Here is a 13324-nt window from a genome sequence, read left to right on the forward strand (position 1 = left end):
GGGTACTCTTAAGTTAAAAGCTTTTGAAAATAGCAAATATCTTCTTGTAGGTTTCTGTGCATACAGTTCATAAAATTAGATGTAATTATGCTGCTGTTTGTTGTCTGAGTTATTTTCCATTCAAATGCCATGCACTTAATTGAACCGGAAGGGTAGGAGTGGGTCCCTTTTCCCTGGTGCTGGGTCTCTGGTGTCAAACAAGTCGGCAGTGATCTTGGCACTGCAGTATTTTCACACTGGGCTCAGCTGTGCCCCTTCCCTGTGGGCTTTGTCACTTACTGGGGTCCAGGCTGCGTGGTCCAGGCCCTTGGCCGTCAGGATGTTTGGTTTTATGGAGCTGCACAGGCAAAGACACGTTTAAAAGTTTCCTCACAGGACTGAATTTATCTCCAGGCTTGTTGGAGGTTCTTCTTTCAAACAGAAAGTTTGCACACTATTTTTGTTACTTTGGAAGTTGTCCTCACAATACCTTTTATTCATTTCTTTCCTGAAATCAACAGCTCCATTTTTTTAGATCTTTCTTTTTTTCTCACAAGTATGTACACCACAATTATGGCTTGAGTTACGAGTCCTTGAAGTCCTTTTGTTGTGGCAATATCTTTGTCAATAGCACTCCTGTGCATTCAGTTTTTTTATTTATATAAGAGCAAAAATATTTTCTGAATTGTTTTCTCGCATAAATTCTTTCCCTTTTTTTTAAACTCCATTACTTCTACTCATAGCATAAAGTACTGAACTTGTAGACTAAAACCCAAATCTCTTTTTTGAGTCAATACCATTAATTTATAAGCCAGTTAAGTATTTGAGTGCATTGCATTTGTCAATATTGGCTTTTCCCTGCTATTGTGTTTCTCATTCTCTTAGGTTAGTTAGGTGTATCTGAACCTCTGGTCTAGTCTTATCTGCACATTTTTGTGTCATTTGCAGGTTTGTCACTTCTCTGACACCTCTTTTTTGGTGCTACCTTTCTAAGTAGCTACCACCTATGCCAGAACAATATGGTTAACACCAGTTCCTACCTGTTCAGCTTTTTACAAAGAAAGCTGCACTATTTAATTCAAATCTCCTGTTTTCTGTCCAGATTTTTGAAAAGCTTTGTTCTTTGTAGCATGGTTATTTAGTTATACCAGATATCTTTCTGGAAGTCCATATAAACTATTTTTCCTTATTTTTCTTCTGGTGCATTAAAAATTATGTCAGATTTGTGATTGCTAAAGCTGCAGAGAACGAATTCTACCTGTGATCTGTGTGTCTCCTTTCGTTTTAATGACTGTTTCAATTAATTTGGTGTCTTACATCAAAATATATATGCTAGTCTAAAATGTCCTTGAATTAATCCTGTAAAGGCTTTTGAAAATGTAAGGTCAGTGTTTGCTGCCATGCAGTCCTTAAATGACGTCACTAGTCTGAGAACAGTTTCTTAGAGGTTCAATCAGCTCATTTTTAATATTTTCCTATATTTTCGACTGTGTATATTCTCTGTGGATTATTGACTTAATGCTTATTTAATTTTTCTGTTGTTCTTTCTTTCTCCCTTCCTCTCTTTCTGGGTACCTGTGTCCATGGTGGCATCTGATCTTTTCTTTATGTGGAAAGAATAGGGTCAGGTTTAAATATCTTTCTAATACATAGTTGGCAAAAACTGATGCAAGAAATTGTTTATCTTTTCAGCAACACCCTCATTTTCTTTAATTACACCTTCACCACTAATTCAAAAGACCTACTTATTCTCCCTTAACCGTCTTGGTGGTTATTGCGTGGTTTTTACCCACAGCTGTTTACTTCAGAGCCCATTTTGGACCTCTTTGTTTCCTTCTTACACAATGAATCTTATAATCTGCTTTGTTGGCTGCACAAACATTGTATTTCCATATTCTGCATAACTTCATGTTGGATTCCTATAGGTGGAATGGCTGTAGGGCACTCTAAAATTGTACAACAGGTCTGTAAACTGAGAAGGTGCTATACTAGTTTGAAGAGGACAGAATTAATTTTCAGGGTACAAAATTCATCTTAGTGCTAAAAATGCATACATTTCCCCCTTGCCTGTAGTCGCCTACATTTGGTTTCTAGTCTTTAACGTTTAGTTTTTAATTTTCTTATGTTAATACATTGGTTTCTGCTGATTTAACAGGTTTTAGATGCGGGAAGACTGAAAGAATACGGTGAGCCTTACATTTTGCTGCAAGAACAAGACAGCTTATTTTACAAAATGGTGCAACAAGTGGGCAAGACTGAAGCGGCTTCTCTGATTGAAACAGCAAAACGGGTAATTTCAGAAGAGATAATTAAGTTTGTCTCTGCAGTTTGTTTATCTGAAGTTAGCATATTCAGTGTTGCAGTAAGCCTTCCACTAAAGGATCTGTCAGTTTTGCAAGGCAAAGCCATAATTTTCAGTGGGATATACACAGACTTCCAAATGATACATGTACTTATATGGCCCAAGTTGAAAGACTGGATTTCTTGCATCCTTTTGTGTGTACACAAAACAGTAAGTGTAAATAATACAGGACATACTCACTTGTGCTGGGCATTGACCTCAACTTGCTGTGAAAAAACACGTTAGGGCTGCAGAATCAAACATTTATATGTTACGTCTGTTTTTTAAAGGGTCCCTCAGATTTTATTTGAGGCTCAGTGCCTGTGACCATGCTGTGGTGCCTGAGGGTTTGATCACATTCCTTCTGTTGTGCATTTCCTTACTTTATTCTTGTACCCTTGCTCTCCGTTCTGCACCAAAGATGAGCAGGGCTCAGCTAGGAAACAGCTGTTTAATGTTTTGTCACCTACTTGTTCCCTGCAAGGCTCTGTGCCTGATTTTGAACGATTCAAATCCTACTCAGAGTATGGAATTGTTAATGTAATTGTGGGCATTCCTCTGGCAATCAAAGTGTTTAAGAGACATCAATGGATTCATTTTCATAATATGCCTGTGAGGTGAGGCTGTATCGTCTCCACTTCTCTGGTGGAAAGCTGAAGCAGAGATAAGAAGATAAAAAAGAATGACCTGTGATTGAGGATCTCTTTGACTAGCTTTGGCTTGCTTGCTTGCTTTTTTCTTGATAATCTACCACACAGGTCGTCCAGAGCAAGATTTTAATTCCCTCAGTGCCAACAAAGTTTCAGCATAGCTCCAGCTGAGACTGGCAGTGTTCAGTTTGGCAGCAGCTTGCTTGGAACCCGTGTAACTGTGCTTTCAGCATGCAAGAAAGGTATCAAGCAGGAGAGCCTAAGAGAGCCTTTTACAGGAGAGAGGCAAAGCTCCTTAAGCCTTTATGCTTTCCTTTCCTCAAGTTGCTGGATGTGTGGAGCAGAGCTAGAGGAACACAAAATCTAAACTGTTACCCAGGGAATCAAAAGACCGATAGACAGGGAACAACACACAAAGACAGGAAACAAAATGGCAGGTTTGACTATTTTCCAGTAAAAAAATAGATGCATTTCCAGCAAGTTGGGAAAAAAAAAGAAGAGTACTGCTGTCAAGGAGGCTGTGTGCTAACGTCTGGATGCTATTTTACTGGACTTTTTGAAGATTAGGGAAGAGATTGTGTCGTTCATATTCTCAGATTTTATTTTTTAATGAGTTTTTCAAGTAAAGTACTGTAGCTAAGAGCATACACTATAAATTCTTGTGTGACACAAATTGAAGAACTGAGGAAACAGTTTTGTCTTGAGCTAAGCTGCATTACAAGTTCTGCTGTCCTCTTCCATTGCTGCAGTGTAGTTTCATTTATTTTCTTATTAGAAGGGAATGGGTTAGCCATGTTTTCTGTGGTATGTGCATGACAATCTGGAGGTTATATAAATGATATTTAAAAGGGTAGCTTCAAATTCATGTGACCATTGTTTGTCTGTAAAGTGAAGGCCAGCTTCCTAAGGCTTGCTCCTTGGAAAGACAAGAGGTGAGGCTGTCCAGCTGTCATCTGTAGAAATTTAGCTATGTCATGCTGTCATTCCTTCCTTCCCTGGAGCCCTCCCCAATTGCACAATTGCATTCAAAGATGATTCAAAATGTATAAAAATAATTGCCTGATGTTACTTGCCCATATAGTCATCTGCAGTTACCACATCAATGTTATGTGATTTTGTACAGGAAGGGAAGAGATCCAGGAACCAGTCTCTGCTGAAATGTGGTTTGATGAAAAAGTTTGCTAACTCCCAGGCTAGAAGGCAGATACAAGCTTTAGCATCTGCCAAGAATGCAAAGCATGGTGCTTATCCACACTCGGACCAAAAATATGGGAATCAAGAGACTGTATCTCCAGTCAGCAGCTACCCAGAAGCAGAGTTACAGTTCCTTCTGTTTGAAAGACTTGGACAATTCAGGGGTTTTGTTATTGCTGTCCCTTGTGCTTCATGCATACTTTCAGAGAAGTCGCTTAGTCAGAAGAGCTGATTCTAATGGCTTTTCTTTTTACACTACTGGGTCTGCTGCATGTATTGCTGTTGGTTTCCCACATTCCTACTGTGGTTACTAAGAACTGTTTTTATGAAGAACAGCTTTCTTTCTGTTTTTGGAAAACAGCATGCTGCACATAAAAAGAAATGGTAATATGACATATATACATAGTTTTCAAAAAGCATTGCAGTGAGTTGCTAAGGAAAATGGTTTGGAATGTGGCTATGCTTTGGCAATGATTATTTGATTTGTTGCATTTTGGACTTGAATCTTGATTTATTTCAGTTGCGACCTGTACAACACAAACTTGTACCAAGATCTTCTTTCAGTAAGCTGAAACTTCAAATGCATTTTCTGGAGAAGTACTGATTTTGCATATCTCCTTTAAGTGCAAATTAGGAGGTGCTACACATCTTAAATTGGGAAGACTAACTTGGACATATTTAAGAAACACAATTTTTAAAAAATCTCATGGGCTCTTAGCAAAGCATTGCAAGACTGAGGTATTGCTGGACCCTTAGCTCAGGCTTCCAAATTGATCCAGTTGCTATTGTATGGCTCACTTGGTCACTGAGTATCCCCATTTTTTGTGCAAATGTCAAAGAGAACAACACAGGCAAAACGGAAATTGAATACTGCTGAGTATGCATCAAACAGCCCATGAGCCTGATGGCAACTGAGTTATCCTTGACATCGTGACACTGTTATTATCTTTTCTTGGTTTACAAGAAGCTGCGAGGAGAAAATCCTGTGGGAAACAGAGAAATAATCATCAAGTAGTGAAAAAAGAAAAAAAAAAATAAAAGTGCTCAGTTATTCAGATAAACAGAAGTTGGTGTGTTCTCCCTGCTCTTGGCAGTGTTGAGAGAGGCTTTTCTGCAGTCTTTGGTGGCATCAGGATGGGGATGGGTTTCTGTCAGTCAGGTTTGAGTACGTTGAGGGAAAAATAAGGGTTATTTTATTTTACTTTAAAGCTATGACAGATGTGTAAATATTAAAATACTAGGTGTTATCTCACCTCAGTGATTACTTTTAAAAAGGTTTCAGCTCTGTTGGCACTGGAAGAAACTTGTGTAAAGACTTGGGCATTTAATATCTTGAGGGATTGGGCTCAGGGGAAGAATTGCAATGAGACAGTTGAAAAGCAGCTGCCATTTCATTACATCTCTAGTAATGTGCCAAGGTTTTCTATTAGCTTTCCATTAAAAAAAATTCAAAAGCTGCATTAAAAGTATGCCAAAGTTTTGTGTTTTAAACCAGGAACGGGATGGGAATGCTGAGGCTGCCGTCTGCAGCCTGTGTGCAGTCAGCAGCCTCATTAACTTCCCTCTGTTGCATCCGATTGTGGCTGGTTACTGAGGAATGTCTCTTAACAGGACTCCCAATTCTTCTGTTGATTCAAATCACATTTTAATATTCTTTGAAACTTGTAAAAATGCATATACCCTGCATTAGTGAGTGCACAAAAGATGACAGTGGTACTTACAGGAACATTTTTGTAGAATGACTATTTCTTTTTTATCCCATGTGTCTTATATTCATGTATATGAAAAGGACATTATTATCAAACAAACTGAACTTTGTTGACAAGACTCTTAAATATAAATTGCAGAAATGTTTCATAAGCTGTACTCAAAGCAGTCTGACTATAAGACCTAACTCGTGACACGTGTCAGCTTCAGAGAGATAGTGTATTTTCTGTTTTTAAAGACTCAAACAAAACTTTTCACATTCTTCTTTGGAAAAAAATTGCATTTGAAGTCCTTTTTCACCCAACACATTTTTAGATAAGAGCACACAAGTCTTGACATTATTTCATTTTGTTATGCGCATCTGTCAAGGAACAGAGATATGATACAGCTGCTAAAAACTGATGATTGTGGAACAGTGAAACTTGACAGCATTTCATTTCCTTTATGTTCTGATTATACATTTATCAGGAAACCTGTATCTCTTCTAGTTGAGCTAGAAATTGGTAGAATTCAGGAACTCAAAGGCTTGGCAAAGAACTGTCCTATTATTTGGTATCATCTTACATTTTAGAGAAGTTGCTTGGTTGAGTCATTGTTAAAGCTTTTGCTTCTTCTTTCATTATTGTGGTTCACTATCCAGAGATCACATTTCTATAGGCCCTATAACTGCTCTGCAGCACAAATTAAAGACTGGGATATTTCATACATATACTTCGAAGTTTCAATGGTTGTCAATCACAGTTTGTAAAATATAGGGATTACAACCTGATTTTAACATCCAAATCCATTGTGCTCATTTTATGTGTGAAAATGAGAAACCCTTGTGCAGACGCAAGATTTCACAGCCTCTTTGTCATCCTGTTTTTAATTTATCTCCATGTTTTGAGCTAGTGAAATGATTTTACTTATCAGTTTAATGTAAAGTGATAAAACTTATCTATTCATCTGAATTAACAAAATTTGAGGGATCGACAGGTTGTGTGGGATTTTTTGCACATTTTGTTTTATTGTAAGTTCATATAGTAATTTTACTAATTTTTCAGTGACATACATTTACTGAATGACACTAACCTGAAGTTCCTGTTGTATTCCATAAGGATATGTATTTATCTCTACTATATTTATCTGCAGAAATATTGTTTGAAGCTAAATGGATTTTGGTACATAATTACTCATAGAATCTAATATTTTTCCTAGGTCTACTTCAGTAAGAATTACCCAGAAGTTGTTCAGAATGGTCAGCTTGCCACAGACTCCTCCTTGGATCCTTCCTCAGGATTATGCATAACTGAAACTGCACTGTGATTCCTCATTGCCTTAACTGTTCTCTGTAGAATGTAAACCTGAGATCATCTAAACTCAGTGGCAACATTTGCAAGTGTCAACGGGAGAGGAAAGGGGGGGGCAATTCTTTGCACTGGACATCCTTCCTATTTAATACTGAGAAGAAAATTTATATTGTCCCTGTTTCTTTCATTTCAGTGCAATATGTTTTTCTTTCCAACTAATTATGTTTGTATTGCTAAGGAAATTAGGCAGATTCAGTTTTTATTTGAAAGTTATGTGGTAGAGATCTCTTTTATTTAAACAGGTGCAGGACACCTAACAGGTCTAGTGTGCTTATTTGGAGCTTACTAAAATAATTGGAATGTGTCCTTTTTTCTTTTAGAAATATTTTGATAGCAAGCAAAACCAAAATTTTTTCAGTGTCTCTTTAGAATGACAGCTCTGTCTGAACAGCAGATTTGGTAGTGTGCAACTCACTTGTCTAGAGGAACTGTCTTTCTACCTGTCACAAGTATCTATGCAGGCTGGTAGAAAAAAAACTTGAAGAAGCCAAAAACACTTTTTCATTTTGATAGAAAAGTACTATATACTTTTTTTTTAAATAAACAGTTCAAATAATGCTGTTCAAGATGAGTGTAAATGTTAGTTTTATTTTGCTAAAATCCAAATGCTGAAAAATCAATCTCAATCTTCTGTACTTCAGAAGAAAATTACCATATTTGCACTGAAGAAATATTTAAATAATTTAACATACATTCCTCTTTTTACCCAGGTTATCAAGGAAAAAAGGTATTAAAATAACTTGAGGAAATGTTTGAATGACATGTCATTATACCTAAATACTGTGTAGTACAAAGTTATCTTCAACACAACACATTGAAATGTATACATTATTTGCATTTATTGTGCCTTAATATTTGTGCCTTCGAGCCAAAGCTGTAACTGCAGGGTACACAACAAATTCATTAGATATATGTTAAAAATATGTAACTTTAGTTTTGCATCAGGGGTTCTGTCGAACTTCAGCTGTATGAAGTTACCATCCTGCCAGAATAAGTAGGAAAATACAACCTGTAGTTTCGAATGGCTGTTGCTGATAGAGAGGAATGCAGTGAGAGAGGGGTTCAATATTCATAAGTTATGTCCTGATTCAGCAAAGCACTTCAACACAAAGGCACTGTTCCCATGTTTAAAAAATAAACCAAGCAAGTGCTGTGCTGCTTCAGATTTTTTCAAATTTCGTGAGCTATTCTTTGAGGTCCAGTAGAAAATACATCTATTCATCTTGCTGTTTGAAGGGCACAGGAGAGACTAAAAGGCAAAAGATTTCTTCGGGACATGGAAAATATTGTGCTTTTTTAAAAATACTGAAGATGCTTGCTATTGCCTTTGTAGTGCCAAACAAGTGTTATTTACCCAGTGTTCATCCAGTGGTCTAAAAGTAAGGCAAACACTAATGTTTCTCATTTCAAGCAGTCCTACCAGAATGCAGTTTAGTCAGATACAAGGTTACTTCTTACTGAGAAGTGAATTGAGGCCAAAGTCTGTGCCTCAGCACAACCACTCATCTTGCTGGAGCTGCTCTTCCTGCTCGGAGCCAGCCCGATGGTGAGAGGCAGAATCCTTGTTCCCCTCTTACAGCATCCTCCCTGCACTGGGGCTTGCTGTTCTGCTCTGAGATCCCAGGAGAGAGGGGATTGTGTCTGCAGTGCCACCAGCCAGCTTTAGTGGGACAGGGGCTTTTGGAGCTTGTGGAACCAACATCAGGCATCTGTGCTTGCTGGTAACATCCTCTTAACATGCTTAAAAATCATGAGAGGGGAGTTAGAAAATTAGATGCTTTTGCCCCTAGCATTTTTTGTCAAGTCTTGCAGTGTGTAGCACCTTACACTGTAACAAGTTCCACTGAGATCACTGGAACCGAACTTCGCACGGTGCTGTGAAGCAGGAGGCTTGTGCTACATCTGATGATAAAATACCAGCTACCAGCCACCAAGCCACGTGGCACAGATGTGCTCGTGTGTGCAGTGCTTGTGGCAGACCCTTCTGAGAACTCACCAGCCACATCCACTTGCTGTGTTGCTTGGCCCTTCTCTGAGCTGCTGCAGTCCACTTAGACGGTGTCCTAGCACACACTTATCATCCTGTGTGTTCTGTGGTTGTTTTATTTTTCATTAACATTGACTGAAATAAGGATAGGGATGTTCTGCAGCTGAGTGTGAGTAGTGGTTGCATTGCACAGGTAAGTGAAGATGTAAAGTTTAAATGTGTAAAGTTATGCTAGATAATTCTAGGGGACTGTGTAAAGAAAGTTCAACCTCATGGCCTTGTCCACAACTGCCTTTTTGGCAAAGATCCATGGATCCTGTCAAAACTCTGCTCAAGCTTTGCCATGGAAAAAACCTCATTGGAGTGGTGCAAAACGCAGCTATGGTGAGCTGACCAGTAAGGCAGTGCACTGCATTGAGTTGGGAGTTTGAGCTCCTTTGTTTATCTTCTTTTTTAAGCAGTGTGAATACATTCAGAGTCTGTGTTCTACAATATGGAATTCTTATTATTTTTAAACACTTAGTTCTTATAGGAGAAGAAATGTGATGTATAATACAGAGACTTTTAGATACTAGAAGAGAATAGTAAGTTCTGGCCATACATACCTCGAGTTTATATTTTTTTTATCAGACCCAAGGAGATCTGCACACATAAACCAAGGGTATAATTACAGTTTTAGTTCATTTCAGCTCTGAAATGAATCTATGGTAAGTTATATTTCAGAGCAGAACTCCAAAACGCTGGCTGCTGCAGACTCACTCATATGAGACCCTGACTGATCTAGCTATCAGTCTATAAGCTAGAATTAATTTGATCCTGTAGCTTTTTGAATGTGCACAAAAATGTTAGGTATCTCTGAAAATGCTGATTCTGCTTCTCCATGTGTTTTGGCAGGACACTACTTGCTGTAGGTATCAAATATCAATATAAGACAAAACAAATTTTGTACAAAATCACACTTGAAACCCATAAATTGCTGAGTAGAACAACTGATAGCAAGTCATTCATGTCTGTCATTGGCATTATTTCATCTTTTTGGTTTAAAGCAACAAAAATATTTTATTCAGGAAACTGGTTTTGCTGGTATTGATAGCTGTTTTGTTCAGATGTTGATTAAGACCGACTGACCCATTTCATTCTAGTTGGGTAAAAAAGGAGCAGTGTACCTGAATGGCAGAACTGAGATCAGGGGAAGAAAAAGGCCTTCAGTTGGTGAAGGTCTTGGTCTGTTAAATGAATGCATTATCTTTCCATCAAGATGTCTTATGTTTCCTTACAAAGAAAAATTTAAATAGCTTTAAACTTCCATTTTGAAAAATGTTGTGCTTTATTTAGAAATAGCAAAGCAGGTTACTCTTGAGTTGCATACCTTACTGGGGATCTTGGAAGAAGAACTCAGTCTCCTGAGTTATTCAAGCCTTTAAAACATTTCTTCGCCATGAGGTGCCTTAAAGTATTCCAGAATCTTATTTCTAATAAATATAATTTTATACTGTAATACTGAAAATGATCAGTTACAGAACTGTTGTTTCTTAGGTGTAAAAATCTAAGAACAGCCTCTACTTCTGATCTTGAGAATTGTTTTTCACACATTTTTTTGGTATGTCTTTGCTCCACCCCTTCTCCAAAGACCAGTGTGAGGTGACAGAACATGTTGGCATTTCCAAAGCCACAGTTTGCCAGGATAGATTATTTCATGTTTTACTTATTTGCTTGTTTTAAGGACAAAAATTCTCTTTAGTGAACTGCACCATTTGCCAGATGGACATAATCTTCTGTGATGCCATTTGTACTGGTGTCTTTGGAAGAGGGAGGACTTTCTGACCAGCCTCAGTAATGCTGGTTGCTTAAGTAATATTGATGGTTTCTTTCAGCTTTCCCAATACATGTGTGAAATAAGATTGCAAAAAAGAATCAGCAAAAATGCTACTTTTTTTTTTCTTTTGTTTTTGGTTAAACTGACCCTTTGAAATATCTCACTTCAAAATTTGACAATTTTTTTGGAGGGGGGAGGAAAGAATTGAAATCACTTCTTTCTTACGATGGTGATGAGCATGACAGTTCTGCAGAAGATGTGGCTTTCTGTGTATGTTTTACACTGTGTAACAGTGCTGCTTTTTCATCATTTTAACTCTGGTTTTGTTTTGGTTTGGTTCTTGCATTTGTTGTAATAATTTGATTTTGGCATTACTATGGAATGATTTCTTTTGTGGACATTCACGTGACAACTGCTGTCATACAATAAAAGGCATTTCTCAGAAGCCTGTCTTAAGTCTGTTGTCATTGCAAATATGTGGCTGAAGGCAGAAGTTATGGACTGAGGTAAGTCAGGACATGTCTGACATCTCAAAACACCTCTCAGTGGCATCAGTAGCCCCAAGAGCTGAAAATGCACTTGGAGGTACAAAACATAGTAATACATGCCAGCTTGGTTTTACCAGCTTTCCCAGTCTGAGATCTCTCAGATCACATTTACCAAGATTTTAGCTTTAATTGTGGAAAAGTATTGCAAATATATTTTTAAAAATTGTGATGGAACAATCACTGAAGTTGCACCAGTGCAGATGGGGTATGGTCTCTTTCTGAAGCAACTGGCAAGCTCACTGGGCTGGACAGTGGAAATGTGGAAGGTCAGTGGGCAGAAGTGAGGTGGGTTAACAGCATAACTCCAAAATCTGATGCTACCTCTCAGTCCTGTGCTTCTGTCTGATGAATTTGTTGCTTAATATAGCAAGACACTCAGAAACTGCTTTTTTTCTGAAAACCATGTAAAATTCCTTCCTATGTCTTCCAACTGTCTCAAGTACTTTACTCTGCTATTTTGATGCAGGATTTTTAGTACTGGATGAAATGTGCATCTGTCAGTAATCCCTCAGTGCAGCAAGTTGCAGGACCTGGTACAATATGAATTGTCACCTCTCCTTTTCTACCAGGGAATATGCGTTAAGAATTTCTCATATTTCTACCAAAAGTCTACCTCACAACCACCATGCAGCTGTCTTAGTTGCCTCTAAGTGAATTTGGCTTGGGTTGTCACAGCACAAGTTGCCTGTGGGATGTGCAGTATCCATCTGGAGCTATATCCTTCCAGAGTGAGCACTTGCCAATTATGTGTGCTCCTGTGTTAATACGGCAGTTCTCTTTTAGAAGTGGAAGAGGGAGATTTGTTCCCATGCCTGAAAGAGAGCTGCTGATAAGTAACAAAGCCAAATATGATTTTTAGGAATCAGCTCACAAAACAAGCATGAATTTCATAAACTCAGTGTTTAAAACTGGTTCATAGATTTGGAGCAATATTAATGTACAGAAAATCAGGGCCGTACTCTGGTGTATGAAATCGGGTTTCCACTGTCTGCACCTTGGCACCACTTACTCCCAAACTGACCTGGAATCAACAGCTTCATCTGTTTAGAGATACAAAATTCCCTATGGATCTTAGCCACGGATCCAGCACATGCTGAAATGTACAATAACCTTGAGAAGAAACTGGAGGTAGTCCCACTGCCATTCAGGAGCCAGGGCACATACTGCTTTTAAGTTGCTGGGCTCAACATGGATACAGGGATCATACTTGCTTTCTTCAAACATGAGTTAAAAGCTGCACCAGAGCTCTTGTCCCTTTCATGCATGGGATACCCTGGTTTTTTAGAGTATACTTTTGGGTGTTGTAGGTTTTCCTTAGGCTGAGCTGCTTGGATTTTCCCATCTAGTGCATGACCAAAACATAATATTGAGGATCTCGTTGATGGGAATGTTCACCGTGAGTGAATGACATGGGGCATTGTTTACACCAGGACAATGATTTGAGTCCAAGTTCTGGGAGTATTTATGCATTTTGTTTGACTGTCAGCAGAAATTACCAGGAGGAGCTGGGGCTTCTGCTCCATTCTATCAGCATAGCTGGGATGTTGTTGGGCAGCAGGATCCATTTGCTGGTGTTCACTCCTGCTCTCTGGCCCCAGTGGGGCGGTGGTGGCCCAGGCTGCAGCTGCCACCACACAGGTCTGACAGGTCTGCCCTTTGCAGTCAGTGCTGCAGCTGTTGGGCAGCTCTTCCAAGGCAAACTTGCCTCTCCTGCCTCCCCAAGGATGCTGTTGTCCTGAGTGCCATCGCTACC

The 13324-nt window shown here is 38.7% G+C and overlaps 1 protein-coding gene across 2 annotated transcripts in view; it reads left to right on the plus strand.

Moving 5' to 3' along the window:
• Positions 1-11460, plus strand: part of ABCC4 (ATP binding cassette subfamily C member 4) — a 141498-nt gene extending 130038 nt beyond the window's left edge. Inside the window, exons 30-31 of one of the 2 annotated variants that reach the window (XM_039730451.1) lie at positions 2135-2269; positions 7069-11460. In XM_039730451.1, the coding sequence (XP_039586385.1) occupies positions 2135-2269; positions 7069-7176 (243 nt within the window). In that variant the 3' untranslated portion in view covers positions 7177-11460. Of the gene's footprint in view, positions 1-2134; positions 2270-7068 lie in introns of those variants that run through there. The other variant, XM_039730452.1, reaches the window with a different exon arrangement.
• The last annotated feature ends 1864 nt before the right edge of the window (positions 11461-13324 follow it).

This window comes from Passer montanus, unplaced genomic scaffold (assembly GCF_014805655.1).
Source record: "Passer montanus isolate IOZ18808 unplaced genomic scaffold, ASM1480565v1 scaffold72, whole genome shotgun sequence".
Taxonomy (NCBI): Eukaryota; Metazoa; Chordata; class Aves; order Passeriformes; family Passeridae; genus Passer; species Passer montanus.